This window comes from Stenella coeruleoalba (genome assembly GCF_951394435.1).
Source record: "Stenella coeruleoalba genome assembly, chromosome: X".
Lineage (NCBI taxonomy): Eukaryota > Metazoa > Chordata > Mammalia > Artiodactyla > Delphinidae > Stenella > Stenella coeruleoalba.
In genome coordinates, this window is record NC_137152.1 from 122,540,481 (window position 1) to 122,568,474 (window position 27,994).

General features: G+C 55.0%; 1 protein-coding gene across 4 annotated transcripts; it reads left to right on the plus strand.

Annotated features, from left to right (window-relative positions):
* Positions 1–31: 31 nt before the first annotated feature.
* Positions 32–27,980, plus strand: PDZD4 (PDZ domain containing 4; the record flags this gene model as incomplete). 4 transcript variants are annotated; one of them, XM_079911153.1, is made up of 8 exons in its annotated part: positions 32–91; positions 22,719–22,972; positions 24,045–24,177; positions 24,591–24,689; positions 25,279–25,341; positions 25,790–25,891; positions 26,133–26,243; positions 26,430–27,980. In XM_079911153.1, 8 exons carry the CDS (start codon positions 32–34, stop codon positions 27,978–27,980), a joined length of 2,373 nt encoding a protein of 790 aa, XP_079767279.1. The 4 variants fall into 4 exon arrangements, with proteins under 4 accessions (XP_079767279.1, XP_079767280.1, XP_079767281.1 ...); XM_079911154.1 differs by having other exon boundaries at positions 24,087–24,177; XM_079911155.1 differs by having other exon boundaries at positions 22,719–22,954; positions 24,087–24,177.
* Between the last annotated feature and the right edge of the window lie 14 nt (positions 27,981–27,994).

The following is a 27,994-nucleotide window of genomic DNA, read 5'->3' on the forward strand; positions in this document are numbered from 1 at the left end:
TCCCGCCCTCCTTCCCTCGCCGGCTAGCACCATGGGATGTAATATGTGCGTGGTCCAGAAACCGGAGGAGCAGTACAAAGTGATGCTTCAGGTAGGGCGGCTGGGCAGCTGGGGCGAGGGGCGTGGGCGACACCTGGGGAAGAGCTGGCCCGCGGGGAGGGCCGGGTGGAGGGGCACGAGGGCTCGACGAGGAAGAGGTAGGGAGCCATCCTCGCCCTCAGTTTCTGGGGCTGCTGGGTGTAGGTGCTCCGTGGGAACCAGGCAAAGATGGGGGGTCCCTGCGCGGGGGTAGGGGTGCGGGGCGCATCCCTGGCTCGCCCGGAGTACATTGATTGGGACGCGAGCCCTGGGTCCAGGTCGGCCCGGGTCGGGAAGTTGGGCTCAGCCTAGGTCCTGTGCTCATACATCCCGGGCCCGGGAGCCGGGAAACGCGTTGCTGCCGGCGCCGGCGCGGGATGGGGGTTGCATAGCAACGGCCTCCGTTCCCCGCACTCGCTAGCCCCGGTGGACCCGGGGCGGGGGAGGGAGCAGGGCGCCCGCGGCGCGGTGGGGCGGGGCAAATCCAGGTCCCCGTGGGCCAGGGGTACTGGAGCGCGCGGGCCGCCCCGGGACCCCGCCGCCGCCTGGCCAGGATCGGGCATCTACCCCCGCACGCACTCTCCGCTCCGGCCCTGCCCAGACAAACGGTGGGCTCCCAGCCCTTGGGAGCCTCGGGTGAGTGGCTGTCGCCGGGTCTGCCAGAAGGGCAGTCTTCGGGAGTCGGTGACCGGCCTGCCCTAGGCCCCGCAGGGCCTTCGGGTCTTGGGCGGTGGGGGCGTGTACCGGGCAGTGATCGGCGGGGAGGGAGGGGAGACTCCAGGTCGCGCTCTCGGACCCGGAGCTCGGCTTCCTTGCCTGTGCGTGGCGTGACTTCGTGAGTGCGTGCCTGTGCCCCGTCTGTGTGTTCGCGGAGGCTTCTCCGGCCCTGCGTGTGTGTACTTTCTGTGTGCGCTCTGAGAGCTGTCTAGAGAAATGTCCCGGATGGCGTGGTCTGAGACGCCCCCAGGGCTCTGTGGAGGGAGTTCAAGGTTAGAGGGAGTCTGGACCCAGGGGCAGACCGGGCGCAGACAGGGATAACGTTTCTGCTCTGGGTTTATTGGTCCGGACTGGGGAGCAAGTGCAGGTCGGAGAGGTGGTGGCTGGGGGAATGGGGTCTCCTTAGAAGAAAAGGGGGGACCCCTACAGGCATCGGCCGGGGCGCGGTGGGGATTGGGGAGCCCGCGGGAGTGCTGCATTCGTGCTGAGAGCCTCTGGCCGTCCTGGGCGGGAGGGGAGGGGGGCAGGACGGGAATGTTGCCTAGCCTGGCGGCGCTCCTCTTCCGCGCTCTCGGGCCGCTCTCCCGGGACACGCGGGCCCTCTGCTTTCCCCGCTCTCGGCCCTCCGCCTTCTTTCTGCCATTCTCTCCGCCACCCCCACCCCGCCTCGTGCTTCCTCCCATCTCTCGTTCCAGCTGTTTGGAAATCTTGCCTGGCCATTGCTATTCGCCCTCGTGGGATCAGGTTCGGGAATGGCCCAGGCTGGACCCCGAGCAGTCCCGTGGAATCCCAGTAGTGGCACCAGGGCTCCCGGCGGGAGGTGGGCTGCACTGGTTGGTTGATGAGGCCGTGGGATCCCGTCCTCACTGCTTCCTTTCTTGGGATCATTCTATCAAATGGCAAAAAGCGAATCTTAACTTCCTCCCAGAGGGATTGAGGTAGTGCTTCGTTAAAGGCCAGTCCCTTGCGGATGTGTGGAGAGTGGAGGGCAACCTGCGCTGCGCTGCAGGCCCGAGATGAGCCGTGGTTGGGAGGCGACGCTGCTGTGACCCTTCGGGTTCCCCATGGGCAGTGGCAGGGAGGCTGCCACAGGTCTGGCTGGGACGGCCTTCAGGGAGGCTTCATGTCGCAGGAAGGCTTGAGGTGAACCTGGGCTGGAAGGTCGCAGTCCAGGCTTTTCTCCTGGAGAGAGAACCCCAAGCCCTGGGCAAGTAGCTCCCCAGGAGGAGGGCGGCCTCAGGCCAGCCGCCTCTGCTTTTCCTCATCTGCAGCCCTCACTGACCAGTCCCTGGGGGTGCTGCTCCCTTTTAAAGCTCCTGCAGAAGTTTGGACAGAATCCGAGACTGGATGCAGTTTTATTTTATTTTACCTTTTAAATTTATCTTTTTAAGTTAATTTTTGTTGGAGTATAGTTGATTTCCAACGTTGTGTTAGTTTCAGGTGTACAGCAAAGTGAATCAGTTATACATATCTCCACTCTTTTTTAGATTCTATTCCCATATAGGTCATTACAGAGTATTGAGTAGAGTTCCCTGTGCTATACAGTATGGATGCAGTTTTTAAAAAGGAACTATCCTTCAAAATTAAGGGAAGACAAAAGAGAATTGAATTTAAAAAAATCTGGAGAGCAGGGAAAACCATTAACTATCCCAGATGACTCTGGGTCTGGGGGCTGGCGTCCCAGGCGCAGCAGGGAGCTTCTCCTGGTCCCAGCCTCTTTTCAGAGGGGAGGGAAGCTTTTGTCCCAGAACACCAGGCAGTTTCCAGGACCCCTTGCCTGCCCCCCCTTAAACTCTGGTGCTTCACAGCTTCAGAGAGGCTTCTCCATGGTTTGTCCACACCCACCTGTGGCCTCCGCACCTTGCCAAAATAAGGAACCCCCCCGGGATACAGTTCAGCCCAGAGAAATGCACAAGTACACCTACAGCACTTGCCATGTGGCTTCATTTTGCTGGGGCGCCCTGGGGCCCCTTCCTAGATCCCCAGAGGTCTCTGACACCCAGGTTAAGTGCCGAGTGTCTTATTCTAGCCTTGAGTTCCAGACCCTTTTCTCCCGATAGTTCACAGGCATTTAAAAAAAACTTTATTGAGATATAATTCACATACCCTTGTAAAACATACAATTGAGTGGGTTTTAGTATATTCAGAGAGTTGTGCAATCATCACCACTATCGAATTCCAGAACATTTTCATCACCTTGAAACGAAACCCCGTACCCATTAGCAGTCACATTTCCCCCAATACCTCCTAGGCCCTGGCAACCACCAATCTACTTGTCTTTATGGACTTGCCTGTTCCAGACATTTCATCTCAATGAAACCATATGATACGCGACCTTTTGTTGTCCGAATTCTTCCCTTTATCGTGGTTTTTTTTTTTTTTTTTTTTTTTTTGCGTTACGCGGACCTCTCACTGTTATGGCCTCTCCCGTTGCGGAGCACAGGCTCCGGACGCGCAGGCTCAGCGGCCATGGCTCGCGGGCCCAGCCGCTCCGCGGCATGTGGGATCTTCCCGGACCGGGGCACGAACCCGCGTCCCCCGCATCGGCAGGCGGACTCTCAACCACCGCGCCACCAGGAAAGCCCCTATCGTGTTTTTAAGGTTCATCTATGTTGTAGCATGTATCAGTACTAAATTTCTTTTTATTACTGAGTAATTTTCCACATAATATTTATCTATTCATCCATTGATGGACATTTGACTTATCTCCACCTTTTGGCTAGTGTGAACAGTGCTGCTGTGAACATGAGTGTACAAATATCTGTTTGAGTCCCTGCTTTCAATTCTTTTGTGTATATACCCAGAAATGGAATTGCTGGATCATATGGTACTTGTGTTTAGTATTTTGAGGAGCTGTTTTCCACAAGGGCTGCACAGTTTTACGTTTTACGTTCCCACCAGCAGTGTATGAGGGTTCCGTTTCGCCACACCCTCCCCACACACGTTCTTTATTATAGCCATCCTACTGGGTTTGAGGGGACATCATATGCATTTCCTGATGAGCATCTTATCCTGTGCTATTGGCTATTTGCGTATCTTTTCTGGAGAAATGTCTATCTTTATGCCTGTAACACATTGCTTTTACTAGAGCTTTGTAAGTAACTTTTGAACTGTGGGTCTTCCAACTTTGTGCTATTCAAGGTCGTTTTGTCTATTCTGAGTCACTTGAGTTTCCATATGAATTTTAGGATCAGCTCGTCAATTTCAGAAAAACCAGCTGTGATTTTGTACGAATCGCATTGAATTTGTATTGAATATTGCATTGAATCTGGGAGAGTATTACCCATGAACATGCGATGCCTTTTTATTTGAATCTTCAATTTCTTTGCCGCGTCGCTTGTGGGATCTTAGTTCCCCAACCAGGGATTGACCAGGGATTGAACTCCGGCCCTCGGCAGTGAGAGCACAGAGTCTTAACCACAGGACCGCTGGGGAATTCCCTGAGTCTTCAATTTCCTTCGCCAATGTTTTGCACTTTTGTTAAATTTATTCCAGAGTACTCTATTCTTTATGATGCTATTGTAAGTAGAATTGTTTTCTTAATTTCCTTTTCATTTTTCTCTTTGCCACTGTATAGAAATACAATTGATTTTTTATATTGGTCTTATATCTTGCAACCTTACTAAACTCATTTATTAGCTCGAATGGTTGTTTTGAGTGGATTCTTCAGGATTTCCTATATATAAATAGAGGATAGTTTTACTCCCTTTCCAATCTGAATAGCTCTCATTTCTTTTCTTTTTTTGAATTTTATTCTATTTATTTTTTTATACAGCAGGTTCTTATTAGTTATCCATTTTATACATATTAGTGTATATATGTCAATCCCAATCTCCCAATTCATCACACCACCCCCCCCTCCCCACACCACTTTCCCCTCTTGGTGTCCATACGTTTGTGCTCTACGTCTGTGTCTCTATTTCTGCCCTGCGAACTGGCTCATCTGTACCATTTTTCTAGGTTCCACATATGTGCGTTAATACACGATTTTTGTTTCTCTCTTTCTGACTTCCTTCACTCTATGACAGTCTCTAGATCCAACCACGTCTCTACAAATGACCCAATTTCGTTCCTTTTTATGGCCGAGTAATATTCCATTGTGGATACCTCTCATTTCCTTTCCTTGCCTATTTGCTCTGGCTAGCACCTCCGGTACAGTGTTGAATAGAAGTGAGAGTGGGTATCCTTGTCTTGTTGCTGGTCTAAGAAGCTTCCAGTCTTTCACCCACAATTCTGGTTTGTCATACATGCTCCTTACCAGCTTGAGCAAGTTCCCTTCTGTTCCTAGTTCGAGCGTTTTTATCATGAAGTGTTGTTAGGTTTTGTCAAATGCTTTTTCTGTGGCTCTTGAGATGATCCTGTGGTTTTTGGGCCCTTGATTCCACTGACGTGGTCTATCACGGGCACTTTAAGTGCGGCATGTCAGAACCGCAGCTCCATTTCTGTTATCCCAGTCTAGTCCTCCAAGGATACTTAACCAAGTGTGGGCGCTGGGGGCATGGGGGGGCACAGGGAGAGCTTGAAAAATCTGGAAATGACCCTGAGTGGGGGAGGGTCATGCATGTTGATAGGAAGAGGAAGAAGCCAGGTCATAAAGGGCAGAAAGGGAGGTAGCCTGGTCGCCTAACACTGAGACACAAACGCACGTTCCGAGAGCCTTTCCTGTTGTCCCTGCTTGCCGGGCCTGTGTCCTTCTCTCTGACACCATGACCCCCATGACGTGGATCTGTCTGAGCCACTGATAGAAAAATTCTAGAAAATGCAAACTCATCTATAGTGACAGAAAGTATTTGCAGGGATGGGTGGGAGGGAGGGAGCAGAGGCAGGAGCACGAGGACGCTTTCGGGGATGATGGAAATGGTCACTATCTTGATTGTGGTGGTGGCTTCACAGATGTGTATGTACACCTTATATCAAAACTTTTCAAACTGTACGCTCTAATATGTGCAGCTGATCATGTGGCAATGGTACCCCGGTAAAGCTTTGAAAGCAAGAAACACGTGTACACCTACCAAAGGAAGAAAAGCACGCGAGAGCACTTAGCCCACCAGGAGCCCCTTCTTTCCTTCTACTTCGGGATCCCTGCCGGGGAAGACAGTGTGGTGTGGGGATACTCAACGGCTCACTGGCTCAGTGCCTCAGTTTCTTCACCTGCTCTATGGGAATAAAGAGCGCCTGCCTCCCGGCGTCATTGCCATTGGGAAATCAGCGGCACTGGGTCCCCTGGGATCTCATTTGGGTGGGGGTGGAGTTGCTGCCATCAGGCCATTTGGTCAGGCGTTAAGGCGTGGAAATCGGATGGAGAAGGCATTCCTCATGAACATGTCACAATTAATGTCCAGTGACAGAAGAATGTCCAATATTATTCTGAGGGTTTTTCTAGTAAGAAAGAAGGGGGAGAAAAACAGAGGCACCGTGAGTTGTGAAGTGTAACGTGTAAGATTACTTAGGCGATGGACACATGCCAAGGTGGAGGCACATTTGGTCCTTTTGCACGTGAGCCAAGTCAAAAGAAGAAAGATTGAGAAGCTGGGGCTCAGAGCTGGCTTTGGGTGTGACAGGCGTCTCCCCTCTTTGTCGTGCAATCTGTCTCTTCCTCATGCTTGCTTTGAGCAGTGGAAATGAAAAGCACTCCATAAGGGATATCATTTTGATTACTGCGAGACACAGAGCTTGCTTTTGGGCCAGCCAGGTTAGCCCAGAGGTAGGTGGGGGTGGGAGGACGTTTTCCATCATCACCCAAGGTGCCTGGGAAGCTGTGAGCACACACCCAAACACAGATTTTTTTTTTTTTTTTTTTTTTTTTTGCGGTACGCGGGCCTCTCACTGTTGTGGCCTCTCCCGTTGCGGAGCACAGGCTCCGGACGCGCAGGCTCAGCGGCCATGGCTCACGGGCCCAGCCGCTCCGCGGCATGTGGGATCTTCCCGGACCGCGGCACGAACCCGCGTCCCCTGCATCGGCAGGCGGACTCTCAACCGCTGCGCCACCAGGGAAGCCCCCTAAAACTGATCTTAATGATGACCTCCGGAAGTTCTTTGCTTTTCCATACTGGCCGCACGTGGGGCACCCCTCATTCCCAGCCTCTCTCTCCAGGCAGGACTTCAGAGGGGCCCGAGAGGCCTGCTCTTCCCTGGAAAGGCAGGGGGGCCAGGGCAGGTGGATCAGATTTCCGCTTGCCCCATGGGCACCACCCACCCACTCCCCTTTGTGGAGTGAGAGCAGAGACCCTTTGAAGCACTTGCCTGTGGTCTGAATCCTGTCAAGGTGTGTGCAAGTCCTCCCTGGTTCCTCAAGGGGGTGCTCTGGGCCAGCATGACTCTACCCTGAGGCCCTTGTTAGAATGCAGGATCTGCTCGAGCAGCTCCAGGGGCGGGCCTGGGATTCTGCATTACTCACGACCTCCCAGGGGATGTCCATGCTGCTGGCCCTCAGACTACACTTTGAGTAGCTAGGACCTCGCTCAGGACTTGGATAAGTCAGTGAAGCCCCAAATTATGTCAATAACACCTAGGAAGTGAGGTTATTACAAATAAGAGGGGCAGGCCTCACACCTATCAGATCAATTTCCAGGGATAATTGACCAGGTGGGGCCCCAAGGGACATAATCTGTTCTTCCAGGCTACGTGCAACTAACTGAGCCTCTTCCCATCACCCACAACCTTACCAACCTACAGGCAGCTCACATGGGTACCCAGACACACACACCAGCCCCAAACTACTAAAAAGTCCTTTGAGATGAGGGCTTCTTGTGCTTCTTCCTTCTCTCGCTCCTGCCCCTGGGTAGAAAGAGTGGGCACAGAGTTCTGGGGGGCGGATGGTATGGCCTGTCCAGGCAGCCTCAACTGGGGGCATGCCATTCACTGGGCCAGTCACATGTTGGCGTGTAGTGCTGTGTCCCTGCTAGAGTTCTAACAAATTAAGGCATTTTGCAGCCACCAATGCAATTCATCCAGTTGGGGATCATCCTTGGAAGGTAAAACCATTAGATAAAGGTTGTTGGGGAAGAAAAGATAGTCACTGGGTCTCAAGGTGTCACCCAGATTACTTGTGCATTGGGGAGGGAAAATGCAACTTTACAAGGGAGACACCAGGTGATCAAACCGAGCCTCCCTAACGGTGGGCAGCCCGGCCCCCTGCCCCTCCTCGCCCTGTGCGGGGAGGGAGAAGGACATAGCCTGCCCTGGGCAGCGCTGTCCTCAAAACACCTAAGCTGAATCTAACCAGGAAGGAAGCGGAGCGGGCAAATCCAGACTGGGACTTTCTGCAAGGCGCGTGCCCTAGACTCTTCCAAGAGGTCAGTGTCATGAAAGGTTGTTTTTTTTTTTTTAATGCATAGATTGTTCTAGATTACAGGAGACTAGAGACCTAATGACCAAGTGTGTGATCCTTGATTGGATCCTGGATCTGAAAAAAAAAAGAAGAAGAAACAAAACAGCTATAAGGGCATTAGCAGTACAATTGGAGAGATGCAGAGGTGCTGACTGTGTCAGTGTTAAATCCCTGAGCACATTAAGGGTGTCGCGGTTTCCCGGGGGGTGGGGGTGTGTGGAGAGCGTCGGTGCCAGCATTTTGCTTGGGAATGTGTGTGTGTGTAGAGAGGAGGGAGCAGGTGCGGTGGAATGTGCACTCCGGGGAGAGCTGGGTGAGGGGAATGCAGATGTCCACGGTCAGATGCGCCAACGTTCCTGTGGGTTGACAATTTTTAAGCTCCAGAGATGGGAACACATGAATGAGGACTTCTGCTGGGCCACTGAAAAGATGGGAGCGCACAGAGCCTGCCTGGCTTCTCCTTTCTCGGTCCTGCTGAGCCAGACACGGCTGCGTCCAAGGTGTTCCTTGGACACTCGCGACAGCAGAGCTGAGATAGCGGGTGCAACGGGGCGCCAGCGCAGAGGCTGACTTCCGGTCTGTGTTCTCGCCTAGCCTAGGTTTCCCAATCCGCAGGGTGGGGTTGGGAGACTCACCCCAACCGTGGGCGCCCCTAGAATTGTGTCGTTAACCCCCTCCCCCTCGCGTTACCCTGGGTGAAAGGGGAGGTCCCTAGACCTCCCGGGGAGCCGTGGGGCCCGCGGGACCCCCAGTCACCCGGGCCAGGGCTCTTTTCTCAGCCTACCCTCCCTCTTCTCGCCTGCTCAGAGATTCCCGATCAGGGCATTTGGGAAGTACGGCGAGGACCTCCCACCCGGAGCCTCCGGCCCAGTCGCGCCAGGCCTCCTAGAGCGGGGTCCGGAGACCCGCCCCGGCCGGGAGTGGGGACGGAGGGGTGGGGGCGGAGGACTCGCGCCGGTCGGTCGGGCTGCGCCGGCTGCTGGCGCCGGAGACGCAGCCAACGGGCTGCCAGCCTAGCTCGCGCCGCCGCCGCCGCCGCCGCCGCCGCGCGCTCTTTGTCTGCGGCTCCGCGCCCGGGGAGGCGGGACGAGCGAGCCTGGGCCCCGCCCCCCGCCTCCCTGGGCGCCGCCGCTTCGCGGCGGGGGTCGGGGTGGGGCCGTGCCTCCCGCTTCGCCCACCGGGCCCCTGCGGGAGCGCGACTGCCCGCTGAGCTTCCTGCGTTGCTCTTGCCTGACCCCTTGTCCCCGAGTCCCCTCTTGCCCCCATGTCCCTCTAGTCAGCCCCCATGTCTCACCTGACACCGATATCCCTTCTGCTGCCCCCCCCCGCCGTGTCCCTCCCTCCTGCCCCCGTGTTCCCCTCTCTTATGGCCGTACCTTCTGCAGGTCTTTCCCTCGCTTTCTTTGGCATTTAAAATTTTTTCCTCTTCGGAACCTACCTTTCCCATCAAGCTTTCAGACGCTCTCAGGCGTCTGACCTGGTAAAACCCAAACGTTAGTGCTCTCCCGCATCCCCAAGCCCCAGCCCCAGGGCGCTTCCACCCCATTCTCTGCAGAAGCTCCCCAAGGCTGAGTATCTGTACAGGTCGCCCTCCCCGATTGCCCCCTTTTAGCAAATCCTGAGGACCCTTCTGCGTCCTGATCCAGTCCATCCTCCCGGTCCGTGGTGCACTGTCTTGCCCAGATTCCCTCCTTAGTTTTCCTTCTCTCTGGCTGACTTAAGCTCTGTGTCTCCTCAACTGCTCAATGTCAGGGTGCCTTAGGGTCCTCCTTGGGCCTCTTATCCTCTGCTACACTCAATCCCCAGGTGATAGCCTCCGTCTCATGATTTTAAGTCAAGAACAACCAATCCCTGCTTGAATTCAGTAGCAGTGGTCATATGACACCTGGTTTGGTGGCTTGGTTTGGGATACGTGTAAGTGGAGTGGGGGCGCTGGGGGCGCCTGCAGGTCTCAGGACCTTCAAATCAGAGACAAAGATGTGCATTGATTAAACAAGTTCCCCAGGTCCCGCCCCTCCCCCCCACCCCTGTGTCTTTTCCAGTGGTCTTCACCTCTGTAAGGGCACTGGTGGTCTCTGGATCCGGGCAGCAGTTTTAATGTTTTATTGTGGGAAAAGATATATGACATCAAGTTTACCATTAGTGACACTGAGTACGTCCACGGTGCGGTGCAGTTGTCACCACCAGCTAGTGCCTGATCGTGTTCATCCTCCCAGAAGGGAACTTCACACCATTAAGCAGGCAATCCCCATTCTCCCTCTCCCCAGTCCCTGGCAACCTCTCATCCACTTTCTGTCCCTATGGATTTGCCTGTTCTGGAATCATACAGTACATGGCCTTTTGTGCCCGCTTTCTCTCACTCAGCTGGGCTGTTTTCATCCACGTCGTAGCATGTAGCAGGACTTCATTCCTTTATACGGTGGAATAATCCACCGGGTGCATGTTACCACATTATGTTTATCCATCTGTTGGTGGACAATGTAGGTTGCTTCCAAATTTTGGCAATTAAGAATAGTGCTGCTGGACTGCCCTGGTGGCGCGGTGGTTAAGAATCCACCTGCCAATGCAAGGGACATGGGGTCGAGCCCTGGTCCAGGAAGATTCCACATGCCGCGGAGCAACCAAGCCTGTGCGCCACAACTACTGAGCCTGCGCTCTAGAGCCCGCAAGCCACAGCTACTGAGCCCATGTGCCACAAGTACTGAAGCCCGCGCGCCTAGAGCCCGTTCTCCACGACAAAGAGAAGCCACCGCAATGAGAAGTCCACACACTGCAACAAAGAGTAGCCCTCGCTCGCCGCAAGTAGAGAAAGCCCGCGCGCGGCAACGAAGACCCAACGCAGCCAAACAACAACAAAAAATGAATAGTGCTGCTGGGAATTCCCTGGCGGTCCAGTGGTTAGGACTCAGCACTTTCACTGCTGGGGCCCTGGTTCAATCCCTGGTCAGGGAAATAAGATCCTGCAAGCTGCGTGGGGTGGCCAAAAAAATAAAAATAGTGCTGCTATGAACATCTGTGTACAAGTTTTTGTTTGGGTGCCTGTCTTCAATTCTCGTGTTACTGCTGGGTCATCTGGGAACTCTAGACAGTTTTCCACGTCCACTGCTGTTGACATTCCTACAAGCAGTGTGTGAGAGCTGAATTTCTCCACTTTCTCATCAACTGTTATTTTCTGTGTTTTTATTTCAGCCATCCTAGTGGGTGCGAGGGGCTATCTCATTGCGGTTTTGATTTGCATTTCCCTTGTGATGAGTGACGTTTAGCATCTTCTCTTGTGCTCGTTCGGTGTCCCTCCTCCCTCACGGTTCCTTGGTCATTTTCCCCAGCTCAGCAGCAGCTCATGGTAGCCCCGTCTCCACTACCACCCCCTGAGCTGAGCCATTGCAGTTGTCTGCCGGTCTGTCCCCTGCCTCCGCCCTGTCCCCTACGTGCCTTATTCTCCAGCAAGCGCTAAGTCATTCCATCCTAGAGCTTAGCACTGCCTGCAATGTTCTTCGAAGTCCCTAGCATGGATGGCTCCTTGTCATCTTTCAGGTCTCAGTTCAAATGTCACCAGAGAGGCTGTCCCTGTGCGTTCTATCTAAAGCAGCCCCCGTCCAAGCTCAAGGCTCTGTATGCTCATTTCTGCCCCGGCACTGGTCTCCCCAAACAACGTGGGGATCATGTCTGTCTTGCCCAAGGTTGTTGCTCCTGTTCTGCCGGTGCTGGGTGAGCCTGGGCTCTGAGCCAGCCGTGGGCCTGTCCCCAAATGCCCTGTTCCGGGACACGTGCCCTCTTCCCTCCAGTGGTTCCTGGCCGACCAGGGACTGGGTCACTGGTGCACCCACACCCCACGTGCCGACCTCACCTCCTGCGCTCTGCCGTGGACCCTCTGAGCCGCAGCCTTGCCCCCCCCTTTCCCTCCTACCTTCCAGCCAGGACCCTTGTGGGAGGGGCTGTGTGCTGGGTCCCCCCAGGCTCAAGCTTCTGCCCACAGCTTGAAGCAGGCTGCCTCTCAGCTTCCGCAAGAGCAACCCGGCATGGCGGGTGGGTGGCGGCGAGGAAATCCCACTCCCCCTCCCTTCCTGGGCTCATTCTCCCATGTCTCTCTGATCCCCGGAGAAGCCCCGGGGAGACAGCACAGCATGGGCTTGTGCCAGGAATCCCTTGTCCTCGGCCCCCTGGGGATAAGGGACTGGGTGTTCCCCAGGGCCCCCCTCAGCGCCTGAGCAGTGGCAAGTGGCCCAGGCACCCAGACTCCCTGCCCGGGTTCAGCCTCTGGCGCTGGGGGCCCTCTGCTTCCTTGCTCACCCCCAACACCCTGGATCGTTGGAAAGGCCTTCGCATGCCCCCCCGCACTGCCTCACAGTCCTCCTTTGGAGCTTGGGTTGAGGCAGTCCCTGAGCCAGCTGTGTGTCAGCTGTGTGTCAGCTGTGTGCCAGCTGTGTGCCAGCTGGGAGCCAGCTGGGAGCCAGCTGTGCCTTGGCTCCTCTCCCGCACCCCTCCCACCCTCACCTCACTCCCCGCCGCCACAGGCACCTGCCTTCCGCTGGTGTGAGGGGCCTTGCCCCGGGGCCTGGCCTACCTTGAGGGGCTGGGCTGGGCACGGCCTCCCTCTGAAGGCAGGCCTGGGGGCCTGCTGGCTGTGCTCCCCCGCTCGCAGGTCAGTGCCTCCACACCCAGGGGCCTCCTGCCGCCCTCTGCTCACACACTGGGCTGGGGGAGCTCAGGGCCCGCTCCCGCAGAACCTCTCTGCAAAGGCGGTCCTAGAGCCAGTGGGGGGTGGGTGTGACGGGGAGGGGCATGGGGGAAATGGGGGGTGGGATGGTGTCTGCTCTGTCCGGTCCCAGGCCTGAGACCAGCTGGCAGCCCCATGACAAGGCCCTTCTCCAGCCTTGCAGAACCAGCTTCCTGATGCTCTGTGGGGTGGGCGTGGGGCCCTCCTGGGGGTGGAGGCTGTGATTCATCTCCCCCACCTTCCAGGCCGGAGGTCCTGGAGTGAAGGCTCTGCCCCCATCTGGGCTCCAGGCTCCTGGGAGCTGCCCCTTGCATTCTGGTGACACCTGGGCCAGAAAGCACGTCCCGAGCTTCCTCAGATCGGATCTGGATGTGAAGTCTGATGGGACTTCATGGCCTGCTCCCAAGGGGCCTGAGGGGGCTGCCCAGGAGTAGAAGCACAAAGCAGCCCATGCCCCCGAGCCTGGGGCCTCCTCAGGGAAACCGAGCACAGGCTAGATTGTTGTAGTTTTTTTAAATTTATTTATTTATGGCTGCATTGGGTCTTCGTTGCTGCACGTGGGCTTTGGCGGGCTACTCTTTGTTGCGGTGTGCAGGCTTCTCACTGCGGTCGCTTCTCTTGTTGTGGAGCACGGGCTCTAGGCACGCGGGCTTCAGTAGTTGTGGCTTGCGGGCTCTAGAGCGCAGGCTCAGTCGTTGTGGCACACGGGCTTCGTTGCTCCGTCGCATGTGGGATCTTCCCGGCCCAGGACTCGAACCCGTGTCCCCGCATTGGCAGGCGGATTCTTAACCACTGCCCCACCAGGGAAGTCCCTCCTTCCAGTCTTTAAAGAAGATATTGTGTGATAATTGATACTTACGCACGTACCAATGAATATACATAACGGGCACGTGCATTCCAAATAGTTTTCGAAGCCCCGTGGGCCCCCGTGCACCCTGGGAGCTGGCGCATTTGTAGCATCATGAAGCCTCCGTGGGCTCACACCCCCCTCCCCACCTTCATCTGTCAGCTGCCTCCCACGTGCTGAGATCCACACTCTCAGAACTGGGGTCAGCAATGCTATTTTTTTTGAAGTTTGTAAACATTTTTTCAAAAAACAATTTAGCCATGGTATATAAAGTTTGGAAAAAAGCAAGTTCTCAGATTTCCATTTCCCTCGAACAATGTTTTTATATATTCTTTCCCAGTCTTTCCATAAACATACTTTACATGGCAATCGTCATAGTTCACATGGCATTTTATATCTTTTTTGAGAAACAGGCTTGTTATTGGAAGACTCTGGTAGGGCAGCTGTACACTTCGATGAGGCAGACACCTTTAAAAAATTTATTTATTTATTTGGCTGCGCTGGGTCTCAGCTGCGGCGTGCGGGATCTTTAGTTGTAGCATGCGGGATCTAGTTCCCTGACCAGGGATTGAACCCAGGCCCCTCACATTGGGAGCGCAGAGTCTTAACTGCTGGACCACCAGGGAAGTCTCGAGGCAGACAATTGTGCTTAAGACTGTTGTAAAGTTTTGGGCATTAAAAATAATGCTGGTACCTCAATAAGTTAAATGTAGAATGACCATATGGCCCCAAAGATTTGAAAACAGGGACTCAAAACCTTGTACACAAATGTTCACCGCAGCGTGATTCACAATTGCCAAAAGGTAGAAGCAAACCAATGTCTGTTGAGGGATCAACGGTCTGTCCGCCCAATGCAGTAGTTTGGAATATGATGGAATATTACTCAGCCATAGAGGAATGAAGTACTGATGCCGGCTGTAATGTGGATGGACCTAGAAAACATGCTTGAGGAAAGACGCCAGACACATCGGACCACCTGTTGTAGAATTCCACTTATGAAATGTCTAGAGGCAAAGAAAGGAGATTGGTGAGTGCCAGGGCCTGGGGTGAATTTGGAGAGAATGGGCAGGGGGTCTCCCTTTGAGGGGATGAAAAGGTCCTGGAATTAAATAGATGTGATGGTCGCACAGCTACGTGAATGCACCAAATGCTACTGAACTGTACACTTGAAAATGGTCAATTTTACGTTTGGTGTATTTTACCACAATAAAAAAAATCATGAATGCTGCTCTGAACATCCTGTGATTCATGTAATATCGATTCTGATTATTTTAGGATCTATTACTTAGAGTCAATTTACTGGATCAAAGGGTGTGATGAACATTTTCAAGGTTCTTTATAGTTATTGACAGATTCCTCCAGCAAGTTTACCATTTTATGCTCTGGGGTAACGTTCAGACTGAGAGTGTGTGGTCTGTGATGGGGTCAGCCCGCGCAAGGGTCGCAGTGCGGGTGGGGGGGGGAGGCGGCTGCTACTCCAGGGACCTCTCCTGCCCGCGCCCCAGACCAGGCTCGCAGCTGCTTCCAGGGCAGGGATCTCCAGGTAAACGGGAGTCAGGCCCTCAGCGAGGGGAGGGGGAGGGCCACCTGGGCCACATTTGGGCAAAGAGGCGCCTCTGAGGCGCCGGTCCCCGCCCCCCCCCCCCCCCGGCAAGGCAAGGGCACCTTTCTGCAGAGTCCTCAGTGGAAGCAAAGCGACTTCCAGCCCAGCTGGGTCCACAGGGCGGTCCCCTTGGGCAGCATCTTCAAATCGATTTCCCTGACTGTGGGCTCAGCGAGCAAGTATTTGCTCTCCCTGAACTAGAAGGGTTCCTGGTGAAGCTGAGCGCAGGTCCACGCGAGGTGTGGTGTGAGTGTATCCGGCCAGGCCTTCGGGCGGAGCCCGATGGAAGGCGAGTCACCCTCAGACCCCCTGCTCGGCATTCTCCCTGGGTGGTCGCTAGGCCTTGAGTGGCGCTTGGGCTCGGAATGGACATGCCTGGGCACCTGGCCTTAAGTGAGTGTGGGTGACAGGAGGGGGGCAGGAGGTGACGAGCAGGTGTGCAAGCAGCAAGAAGAAGGGTGTGTGAGCGGGCAGGAGAGTGCCGAGGGCGGGAGTAGGGAGCCCAAGAGATGAATAAGCTTGGCTGGAGCGCTTAGGGGGAGGGTGGCGAAGGGAGGGGGCCAGAGAAGAGCCTCTGCAAGGAGAAGAGAGTCCAACGCAGGATCCTAGACCTACCCCCACTGCCACCAAGCCATGCCACCACAACCCACGCCCCTACCCAGACCACCAGCCCAGAGCCCCCCACCTGAGCCGAAGCCCCGCCTTCTCACCCCACTCCTCCGCACCCTTCCCCCCATGGGTTCCCACCACCCACACGCCCCCAGCCCGCAAGGAGGGGGCTTCTCGAAGCTGTCCCGACTGAGCATGCTCCCTGCCCCTCAGCAGCCTATTCGGCGAATCCCTTAACCTCCCCAGTTTCCTCATCTGTGAGGTGGACGTACTCTCAGTGCCTGTTTCATGGTACTGGCCACAAAGCACTCACAGCAGAATGGGGCACGGTCGCCCGTTAGTAAGTGGTAGCTATTAGTATTGGTTTGTAGCTATTATTAGTAATAATAGTAATGGCATCCCTGCCAGTATTAGAGCCACCCAGGCCAGAAACCTCTGTGCTCCCACATCCCCAGGTCTCACCCATTCCACATCCTAACGGGTGACGGCAGCAAGAGCCCCCCAGCTGGCCTCCCTCCCCCTAGCTGCTCCTCCACGTGGAGATGTTCTGGAATATTTCCTGAGCTTGGGAAAGTATGAGCATCAAAAATGATGTCAGCACGCGCGTGTACTGCCACCAGCCTCGATGTGGGCCTTGTTGGCCTCAGTGTTTTTCCCATCCCTGACCCCGTTCCTCTCCTTCTCTGTCCGAGGGGATGCAGGTTTGCCATTCTGAGGCACATTTTCTACTGTGTGTGCTATTCATAAGCGGGTGTGTTGTCACAAGCCACACTTTCTGGAGCCACTCCACCGACGGCCGGCCCTCGGCTCTTTCTAGCTATTAAGATGACGCTGCTCGCTTCCCAGCGTCCCGAAGGGGCATCGATTCAAGCTTATGGGTGGGTGCAGGCTCCCTTTTCCTGGAATGCCCGTTCCCCTTTATTCTGTTCTGTGCGTTTGTAAGGATCTTCTCTTAGCCTGTCCTATCTTCTCACTGTAGTTATGGTGTCTTTTGTTGTCCAGAAGTTTTACATTTTAACATAGTCAAATTTATCTTTTCCATTCTTGTTTGCCCATGTTTTGTCTTAAGGGAATTCCCTGGCCGTCCAGTGGTTAGGATTCATCGCTTTTACTGCCAGGGTCCAGGTTCGATCCCTGGTCGGGGAACTAAGATCCTGCATGCCGCGAGGCATGGCCAAAAAAAAAAAAAAGAATTGCTTCTCTATCTCAGCATCATAAAGACACTGTTCTCTCGCCTCCAAGGTAGTTTTAAAGCTCAGTCCGTTTAGGACTTTGATCCATTTGGAATTGCTTGGTGTGGGTTTCGAGCAGTGGCAGCCGGGGAGGTGGGGAGCGCCCCCCGGTGGCCTTAGCTTGAGGGGGACCCTGAAGGGAAGCTGGCTTGGGTTCAGACATTTTGGGACTGGAGCGGGGCCATTTGAATGGTGGCTTCGCCGGTGCACGCGAGTCTTCGCTGCCGTAGGGTGAGTGAGGACGAGAAGCGGCAGAACGCTGGATCCTTACCGTGTGCCTGGGCCCGCACTGCTTTGCCCATTGCCCCGCATTTCCGCATCTTGTTTGTAGCCTTCACCCTTTCTGGGAGGGCTCCTGTCTTACCTGTCCTGGTCCCACACACCTTCATTAGCTCTTGGGGCCCATCGTGACTGCTGAGGAGAAGAGAAGAGGCTGAAGGAGCCCCAGGCGCTCTCTGCAGGAGTGGCCCAGGAGCTCCAGGCCTCCACACCCAGAGGTCTGCCTCTGCTCTGCGCCACGTGGGTCAAGGGGAAGGTTGCTGGGCTGTCAGGGGCATCACTCCGGTGGCCTCGATCTGCTCCGTGGTGTGTGTGCCCATCCCCCTCTTGACATCCCAGACCACCCTGCACTCCCCTCCCACTGCCTGGGCCCAGTTTCCATAGCAACGCTGCTGCTGGGTAACGTTTCCAGGGAGACAGACATCCCTGTGTTTCCCAGTGTCACCTGAGCGTCCCACTGCACATGGTGAAAAGGTGAAACGTCCCCCACCCCCCACCAACCCCGGTCAAAGATGCCGAGCACAGCTCTCGGCCCTTGGCCCTTCTGCTTCTTACAGGAGCCCTTGACTTAAGGGCAGTGGGGAGCCGGTAAATGTTCTGAAACGCAAAGCCCTCGTTTGGAGCCTTTGTCGATTTCCATGGTGTAAACACTCCTACCATGGCCACCAGCCCGATGTCACTGAACGCGGGGATGGGAAGACATGCACAGTCGCACACTGTCCTATGGTGTCTCCTTCCAGACACACTAGACCAGATAAAAGTGTAGTAAAATAATTAGAAAGCCATGAGCTTGGAGGACTCATTGCCTTTGCTTTTATTTTTATTTATTTATTTATTTAAAGTTCACACAATGAGATTCTTTAAAAGTATTCCAAGGGACTGAAGAAACATGGTAGTTTAAGATACAAAAGATAGTCACTCTAGGATTAAAAACAAAAGAAAATATTTATAATGATGGTCACCATCTATATTTGGCATTTTATTTCAAAAACTGACTTCTCTTTTCTTTTTAACATCTTTATTGGAGTATAATTGCTTTACAATGGTGTGTTAGTTTCTGCTTTATAACAAAGTGAATCAGCTATACATATACATATATCCCCATATCTCCTCCCTCTTGCATCTCCCTCCCTCCCACCCTCCCTATCCCACCCCTCTAGGTGGTCACAAAGCACCGAGCTGATCTCCCTGTGCTATGTGGCTGCTTCCCACTAGCTAGCTATTTTACGTTTGATAGTGTATATATGTCCATGCCACTCTCTCGCTTCGTCCCAGCTTACCCTTCCCCCTCCCCGTGTCCTCAAGTCCATTCTCTATGTCTGCGTCTATATTCCTGTCCTGCCCCTAGGTTCTTCAGAACTACTTTTTTTTTTTTTTTTTAGATTCCATATATATGTGTTAGCATACGGTATTTGTTTTCCTCTTTCTGACTTACTTCACCCTGTATGACAGACTCTAGGTCCATCCACCTCACTACAAATAACTCAGTTTCGTTTCTTTTTATGGCTGAGTAACATTCCATTGTATATATGTGCCACATCTTCTTGATCCATTCATCTGTCGATGGACACTTAGGTGGCTTCCATGTCCTGCCTATTGTAAATAGAGCTGCAATGAACATTGTGGTACATGACTTTTTGAATTATGGTTTTCTCAGGGTATATGCCCAGTAGTGGGATTGCTGGGTCATATGGTAGTTCTATTTGTAGTTTTTTAAGGAACCTCCATACTGTTCTTCATAGTGGCTGTACCAATTCACATTCCCACCAGCAGTGCAAGAGTGTTCCCTTTTCTCCACACCCTCTTCAGCATTTATTGTTTGTAGATTTTTTGATGATGGCCATTCTGACTGGTGTGAGCTGATACCTCATTGTAGTTTTGATTTGCATTTCTCTAATGACTAGTAATGTTGAGCATCCTTTCCTGTGTTTGTTGGCAATCTGTATATCTTCTTTGGAGAAATGTCTGTTTAGGTCTTCTGCCCATTTTTGGATTGGGTTGTTTGTTTTTTGGATATTGAGCTGCATGAGCTGCTTGTAAATTTTGGAGATGAATCCTTTGTCAGTTGCTTCATTTGCAAATATTTTCTCCCATTCTGAAGGTTGTCTTTTCATCTTGTTTATGGTTTCCTTTGCTGTGCAAAAGCTTCGAAGTTTCATTAGGTCCCATTTGTTTATTTTTGTTTTTATTTCCATTTCTCTAGGAGGTGGGTCAAAAAGGATCTTGCTGTGATGTATGTCAGAGAGTGTTCTGCCTATGTTTTCCTCTAAGAGTTTGATAGTGTCTGGCCTTACATTTAGGTCTTTAGTCCATTTTGAGTCTATTTTTGTTCGTGGTGTTAGGGAGTGTTCTAATTTCATTCTTTTACATGTAGCTGTCCAGTTTTCCCAGCACCACTTATTGAAGAGGCTGTCTTTTCTCCATTGAATATTCTTGCCTCCTTTATCAAAGATAAGGTGACCATATGTGCATGGGTTTATCTCTGGGCTTTCTATCCTGTTCCATTGATCTACATTTCTGTGTTTGTGCCAGTACCATACTGTCTTTTTTAAATAAATTTATTTATTTGTTTTTATTTTTGGCTGTGTTGTGTCTTCGTTGCTGGTTTCTCTACTTGCGGCGAGTGGGGGCTACTCTTTGTTGCAGTGCGTGGCCTCTCATTGTCGTGGCTTCTCTTGTTGCAGAGCATGGGCTCTAGGCATGCAGGCTTCAGTAGTTGTGGCACGTGGGCACAATAGATGTGGCTCACGGGCTCTAGAGCACAGGCTCAGTAGTTGTGGTGCATGGGCTTAGTTGTTCCATGACATGTGGGATCTTCCCGGGCCAGGGATCGAACCCGTGTCCCCTGCATTGGCAGGCGGATTCTTAACCACTGCGCCACCAGGGAAGCCCTACCATACTGTCTTGATGACTGTAGCTTGTAGTATAGTCTGAAGTCCAGTAGCCTGATTCCTCCAGCTCCATTTTTCTTTCTCAAGATTGCTTTGGCTATTCGGGGTCTTTTGTGTTTCTATACAAATGTTGAAATTTTTTGTTCTAGTTCTGTGATAAATGCCAGTGGTAGTTTGATAGGGATTGCATTGAATCTGTAGATTGCTTTGGGTGGTAGAGTCATTTTCACAATGTTGATTCTTCCAATCCAAGAACATGGTATATCTCTCCATATATTGTTGGTATCATCTTTAATTTCTTTCATCAGTGTCTTATACTTTTCTGCATACAGGTATTTTGTCTCTGTAGGTAGGTTTATTCCTAGGTATTTTATTCTTTTTGTTGCAATGGGAAATTGAAGTGTTTCCTTAATTTCTCTTTCAGATTTTTCATCATTAGTGTATAGGAATGCAAGAGATTTCTGTGCATTAATTTTGTATCCTGCTACTTTACCAAATTCATTGATTAGCTCTAGTAGTTTTCTGGTGGCATCTTTAGGATTCTCTATGTATAGTATCATGTCATCTGCAAACAATGACAGCTTTACTTTTTCTTTTCCGACTTGGATTCCTTTTATTTCTTTTTCTTCTCTGATTGCTGTGGCTAAAACTTCCGAAACTATGTTGAATAATAGTGGTGAGAGTGGACAACTTTGTCTTGTTCTTGATCTTAGAGGAAATGGTTTCAGTAAAACTGACTTCTCTTTTATTCAAAGTTCTGAAAGCAGCCAGATTCATTGGAGGTAGTTTTTCTTGTAGTCACATCTGTCTGACTTTATTGAATTTCCTTTTCTTAATGAATCCTGAGGGTTGAGTTAAATGTTAAATATTGGTGTTTATATAAGGAACATGCATGTTTGCTTTTGCCTTTGTTTTTAATAAAATTCATTTAGTTGTAAGTTTGTTCCATTGAAAGGTCGATACTGGCTGTGTTTAATGCTGCCTCAAGCATTTCCTGACAGTTTTGGCTCTGCTAAGGGCTTCAAGGCCAGTCCTCACATTCCCTTGGTGCCCAGCCTTTGCCAGTCCACCCTTCACACGCGTCTCCAAATACACGTGAGCAGCCAGCCCTTTTCTCCCATGCACTTGGCCCCGCGGGCTCCGTTCCCTCTTCGCTTTATACCTGCGGCCTCTCCAGCTGTCCAGATCCTCTTGGGCTGTGCTGACCACATTCTTACAACTAATACCTTCTTGGTTGACAAGCTGTTTCCTTGATACCCTTTGATCCAATAATTCCACTTTTGGAAAATTTCTCTAACATAACAACTATAGATTACACAAAGATACACATAGAAAATAGGTACAGAACATACAAACAATGTGTCTCTGCAACCTTCTTTATAATAAAATTGAAAACCACTAGTGATGGACAGTAGGGACCAAGCCAATACACAACGGACGGTCCACGCGCAGGCTGGCGTGCTCCAGGCCTCGGGGCGCCTGCAGTTACAAATTGGAAAAAGAGCAGGAATGAAATATGCCAACACATTCACAGCTTTTACACCCTTGAGATGGGTGATTTTTGTTTTCTTCCTTACGGTTTTCTGTATTTTTCAAATGTTCTACAACGAAACTGCTTTTTTTTATAATTAGACAGACCTGATTAAAAAAATCTTTTCTGACCATGCGAAGATTACAGAGAGGGGAACATAAAAACTGAAACTACTGTCTACAAGGACACAACCAAGTAGCAGCAAGGTGATTATTTGGGTTCCATGAATCAGAGGAGCCACTGGCTGGCCAGGCGTCCCTAGGACTCCTTGTGCTTTCCTTTGACAGCCTGTCTTCCTGGAACGACATCCAGGGCTGGCCTGTTCTTTGCAGCCTGGAAGACATGATTTTGCAATTGCATTGGGCATCTCTGTGAAGCACCCCTTCTCCGGAGACTCCCGGGGAGGGGGTGGCACCGTGAGAAGTGAAGACTGGGACAACAGTGGTCTTGTAAGGGCCACTTCCTCAGCACCTCTTAGGCTCGGTGTGTGTTGGCCTTTTCTCTATGGTGAGTCGTTGCTGCCTTGAGGACAGAGACCCTGTCCTCTGAGGCTTCTTGCTCTTCCGGACTCTCCCACCTGAACCCGTTTGTTGACTGACTCCTGTCGGCAGAAGGGAGTCAAGGTCTCCCTCCCACCTTGATATGTTGGATGTTCCCAGCAGATGCTCGGTCATTGCTAAGGGGGCTCCCCGTGATCTTCCCACACCAGCTCTGGCCTCAGTGCTGCTTGAAGGAGGAGGACGGCCGAAGGGGATCTAGGGCCCTCGGGGCGTGGCGCCATGTGGGGGCAGGGCTGAGAAGTGGGGCTCACCTGGGAATGAGGGCGCCCAGGGGTAAGCAGGGCCTCAGCGGGTCCTCACGGGGACATGTCGTCTCTGCCGCAGGTGAACGGGAAGGAGCTCTCCAAGCTGTCTCAGGAGCAGACCCTGGAGGCCCTGCGTGCCTCCAAGGAGCCCCTGGTAATCCAGGTGCTGAGACGCAGTCCCCGCCTCCGGGGCGATGGCTCCTCCCACGACCTGCAGCTGGTGGACAGTGGCACTCAGACCGACATCACCTTCGAGCATATCATGGCGCTGGGCAAGCTGCGCCCACCCACCCCACCCATGGTCATCCTGGAGCCGTACGTCCCGTCTGAGCTGTGAGTCGCCCTCAGGAGGGCCCCGGGCCCTGCCTCCAGAGAGGGCAAGCCACCTGGGGTGGCTGCCCCGTGCCACCCAGAGGCCACACTGTCGCAGCTCTGGGCGTGGCAGGGAGACCCCGACTGGCTGCCCCCGGGCAGGAAGCAGGCTCCTTGGCCTCCGGAGCTGACCGTCTCACCCCAGGGCTCGGGCATCTCCGGGCCTTTAGCCTCTGGCTGGACAGCAGCTGGTGAATGGGCCTGAGGGTCCTGACATGCAGGCTCCCCACTGTATCTACCCCCAGGGCCAAGGGAGGACCGTCCCGGGACTTTGCTGCCGGAAGGTTGAGGTCCTCAGCTCCTCCTCTATCCTTTCTCCTCCTCTGCCGCCCCATCGTCTTCTGCCTCACAAGCATCATCCCTTGAACCTTCTTGCATCCTTGTCTGTCCCATTCCTCTGCCTGCTCTGAACTTCCTCCATCTCTTCGGCTTCTTTCTTTGGCCCGCTCGGAAGAAGGGCCTCTCATCCGGGCCTGGTGGCCCATGACTGTGTGAGCGCTGACTCATTTCGCTAGCCTCACCCCGGCGGCAGGGAGGTCATCCCGGGATCCCCTCCTCCACAGAGAGGTAGGCCTGGGGCTGGCAGTAGCCAAGCTTAGCCTCGGGGCAAGGAGGGCCGCCTGTGGAGAGAGACTGGGCCCTCCTCCGCTGCCCAGCAATCCTCCAGGGCCTGGATAACTCCTGGGGGCACTGCATGAGTGGGGCCAGTGCCAGGTGGGAGGGGCACCCGCAGTTTGGAGAAGTCAGTCCCTGCTGGCTGGCATGGTTAGAGGAGTCTGAGCTAGCGGACAGGATGGGATGGGATGGGACAGTGCGGGGTGGGGAGAGCTAGGCATGCCTGGGTCCTCGCTGCAGATGCCCTCACGCTCCTGTTCAAGAAATATTCCTGGTCTTTGCATAGATGCATGTAGCTCAAAAGGAGGGGGTACAGAAGAGGTAGCTGGGCCACCGCGTCCCAAGGTTGCACCCCGAGCAGGGCTCCATGCCAAGCGCACTGGGACCCGCCAGCTGGGAGCCGGGGCTAGGGAGAGAGGGGAGCAGATGGCTGGCCTGACGCCCCGCTTCTCCTGGCCAGCCCCCCCATCAGCCATGAGTATTATGACCCGGCGGAGTTCATGGAGGGCAGCCCGCAGGAGGCAGACCATATGGAAGAGCTGGAGTATGAGGTGAGCTGGTGGCCAGCCTTGGGCGCCAGCCCCAGGGCATCTGTCTGTGGCCCAGCTCAGGCCTGGCTCCCGAACCCCCAGGCGGCTGGGCCTCGCGGCCCTTTCCCACGCATGGCTGAAGGGCTCAAGGGCCAAATTGGGCTGAGTTGGGGAGGGCACGGGTGAGGTCCCTCTGTCAGTGTGTGCCGGCGAGTCTGTGTCCCACGCATGTCTGTACGCTGTGCGTCCCGTGTGTCTTGTGTGTGTCTTGGGCATTTCCTGGTAAGGGACACCACAGGACACACGTGCCATTTGGGATGGTAAGAGAGACCTTTGGGAACTCAGCTCAGGTGATGCGGTCTGGGGGGTTAGGCTGGGCCGAGGCTGCCGTCCCTGCAGCTTCTCCCTCTGCTTATCCATCCCCCTTGTGGCAGGAGGTGGAGCTGTATAAAACCAGCCACCGGGACAAGCTGGGCCTGATGGTCTGTTACCGCACGGATGACGAGGAGGACCTGGGCATCTACGTTGGAGAGGTATGAAGGCGGGACGGGCGGCTGGGATCTTCTAGAAGGCAGTGGAGCTCTACGTGCCTTCCTGTGTGCTGGGACACGACAGCTGGACTTGGGTGCCCATCTGTACGGCACCCATGAGGGGGCCAGGGCAGCACGGAGGCACGTGCTGAGGCAGGGTGTGGCCCATGAAGACTCCCATGCCACCCTATCCCCACAGCCTTGCCACGCTGCCCAGGGCTCTGAGGCTGCCCATAAGGAGGCAGCTTAGCGTCACAGGAAGGCAGCCAGTGGCTTCGGCGTGTGTCCAGCCGGGCAGTCCTCCCCAGGAGACCTGTGCCCGTAGTGGAACAGTGGGGCCTTGCGGGGTAAGGCAGGATGTGGTCCGGCCAGGCTGTGTTCTCCCACCACGTCCTTCAGGAGCCCTGCTGGTAATCACAGGGGTTCTGCTCCGCCACCCGTCTGGCAGGTGCTGGGTACTTTCCCATACTTTGCCATGCTCAAAAAATCAGCCCTCCGTTCACAGTGGGGCCTCTGAGGCGAGGCTGCCCCTTCCTACCAGACGGGCACCTCAGGGAGGGGGCCGAGTCCCCATGATGCGCGTGCCTTGCAGGTGAATCCCAACAGCATCGCAGCCAAAGACGGCCGCATCCGCGAGGGAGACCGCATCATCCAGGTGAGCAGGGCAGGCAGGCCCCGCAGCTCTCCTCAGCCGGTTCTAGCTCCCTCCTGCTCAGAGCCCCGCCCGATGCCGGGCATCCCGCCGGGCCTGAAACCAGGGCTAGGACCATCTCCCTCCTGCACGACCACGCGGTGGCTCCCATGTGCCCGTGGGCTCTGCTGGCGTCTCTGCTCGGGCCCCTTACCAGCCTGTCCCTCCGTGCCCCAGACGTGAGCGTGCGTCCTGCTCCTCGCCGCTCCAAGCACGTGTGCTCTTGTGTGGGCCAGGCTGTCTTCGCCCCCGGCACCTTCCACTTGTCTCCATCCTGCCAGAGCTCGAGAGCCTGTCCTGGCCCAGGGTGCTCGCTTTGGAGCTCCCTGCGAGGGGACCCCTGTAGCTCAACTGGAGCCTGCCCCAGAGCCAGCCCTGGTGTCCTCGTTGATTGTCCCTTGGCCTGCCACAGATAAATGGTGTGGACGTCCAAAACCGGGAAGAAGCAGTGGCCATCCTGAGCCAGGAGGAGAATACCAACATCTCCCTGCTGGTGGCCCGGCCTGAGAGCCAGGTGTGTGTGCCCAACAGGGCGTCCTGAGTCCCCTGATGTGGGGCTTTCTGTCTTGAAAGCTGCCGACTAGGGCACAAACATGCCAACATCCTGGCACTGATGGAGGGTGTGGGGGGGTGTTCGGGGCCCATTTCCCTTTGTGGCCTCTGATGGCTGAGTGGGCTGGGACCTAGACGCGAGTGGGGTCATTGTCTGCGGAGGTCCTTAAGGCAGTGGGGACGGCACGGGCCTGTCTCTGCAGCTGGCGAAGCGGTGGAAGGACAGTGACCGGGATGACTTCCTGGATGATTTTGGCTCTGAGAATGAGGGGGACCTGCGGGCGCGGAAGCTGAAATCTCCCCCTGCTCAGCAGGTGAGGAAGGAGGGAAGGCGGTGGGGGGGAGGGCGGGGAGGGCGGGCAGGACGGCAGACGGAGTAGAGGCTTGGGGGGGCTGCGGGAGATGGACCAGACCCGAAAGCCCTTCCGATCTCCATCCTCCCCCCACGGCGCCCCCACTGGTGGGTCCCAGACTGAGCGGGGCTCATCTTCCAGCTCCAGCTTGGAAACGAAGAGGAGAAAGGGGCCCCTGATGCGGGCCCAGGCTTGAGCAACAGCCAGGAGCTGGACAGCGGGGTGGGCAGGACGGATGAGAGTACGCGCAACGAGGAGAGCTCTGAGCACGACCTGCTGGGGGACGAGCCCCTGAGTACCGCCAACACGCCCGGGCCCCTGCGCAAGTTTGGCCTGCAAGGGGACGCCCTGCAGAGCCGCGACTTCCACTTCAGCATGGACTCCCTGCTGGCCGAGGGCGCAGGGCTGGGTGGCGGCGAAGTGCCGGGCCTCACGGATGAGGAGTACGAGCGCTACCGCGAGCTGCTGGAGATCAAGTGCCACCTGGAGAATGGCAATCCCCTGGGCCTCCTGTTTCCCCGGGCTGCCGGCGGCAGCGGCGCGCTGGACGTCAACCGCAACGAGAGTGTGGGCCACGAGATGGCCGTGCTGGAGGAGGAGCTGCGGCACCTGGAGTTCAAGTGCCGCAACATCCTGCGCGCGCAGAAGATGCAACAGCTGCGGGAGCGCTGCATGAAGGCCTGGCTGCTGGAGGAGGAGAGCCGCTACGACCCGGGGGCCGGCGAGCCCAAGAAGCACGAGCTGTCCGACATCTCCGAGCTGCCCGAGAAGTCAGACAAGGACAGCACCAGCGCCTACAACACGGGTGAGAGCTGCCGCAGCACTCCGCTGCTGGCGGAGCCCCTGCCCGAGAGCCCCCTGAGGCGGGCAACCGCCGGGGGCAACTCCAACCTGAACCGGACCCCCTCCGCACCCCCTGTCGCCGCCCACCCCAAGGCTGCCCCTCCGCAGGGGGGTCCCGCCAACTTCCGATCCCTCTCCCGGGATCCCGAGCTGGGCCGGAGACAGCACTCGGGGGAGCGGGTCCGCCGCGGCCCCAAGACGGGGGTGACCCTGGAGCGCGTGGGCCCCGAGGGCAGCCCTTACCTGTCGCGGCGCCACCGCATCCAGGGCCAGGAGGGCGATCACTACCACAGCTGCATGCAGCTGGCCCCGCCGCGCGGTCTGGAAGAGCTGGGCCGCAGCCCCTTGAGTTTGGCCAGTGGCCCTCGGGTGGGTGGGGTGGCGGCGGCGGCCACCGATGCGCCCCGCATGGAGTGGAAGGTCAAGGTGCGCAGCGACGGGACCCGCTATGTGGCCAAGCGACCGGTGCGGGACCGCCTCCTGAAAGCCCGGGCCCTGAAGATCCGGGAGGAGCGCAGCGGCATGACCACCGACGACGATGCGGTGAGTGAGATGAAGATGGGCCGCTACTGGAGCAAGGAGCAGCGGAAGCAGCACCTGATCCGGGCCCGGGAGCAGCGGAAGCGGCGCGAGTTCATGATGCAGAGCCGACTGGAGTGCCTGCGGGAGCAGCAGAGCGGCGACAGCAAGGCTGAGCTCAACATCATCGCCCTGAGCCACCGCAAAACCATGAAGAAGCGGAGCAAGAAGATCCTGGACAACTGGATCACCATCCAGGAGATGCTGGCCCACGGCACGCGCTCGGCCGATGGGAAGCGGGTCTACAACCCTCTGCTCTCCGTCACCACTGTCTGAGCCCAGCTGTGCTC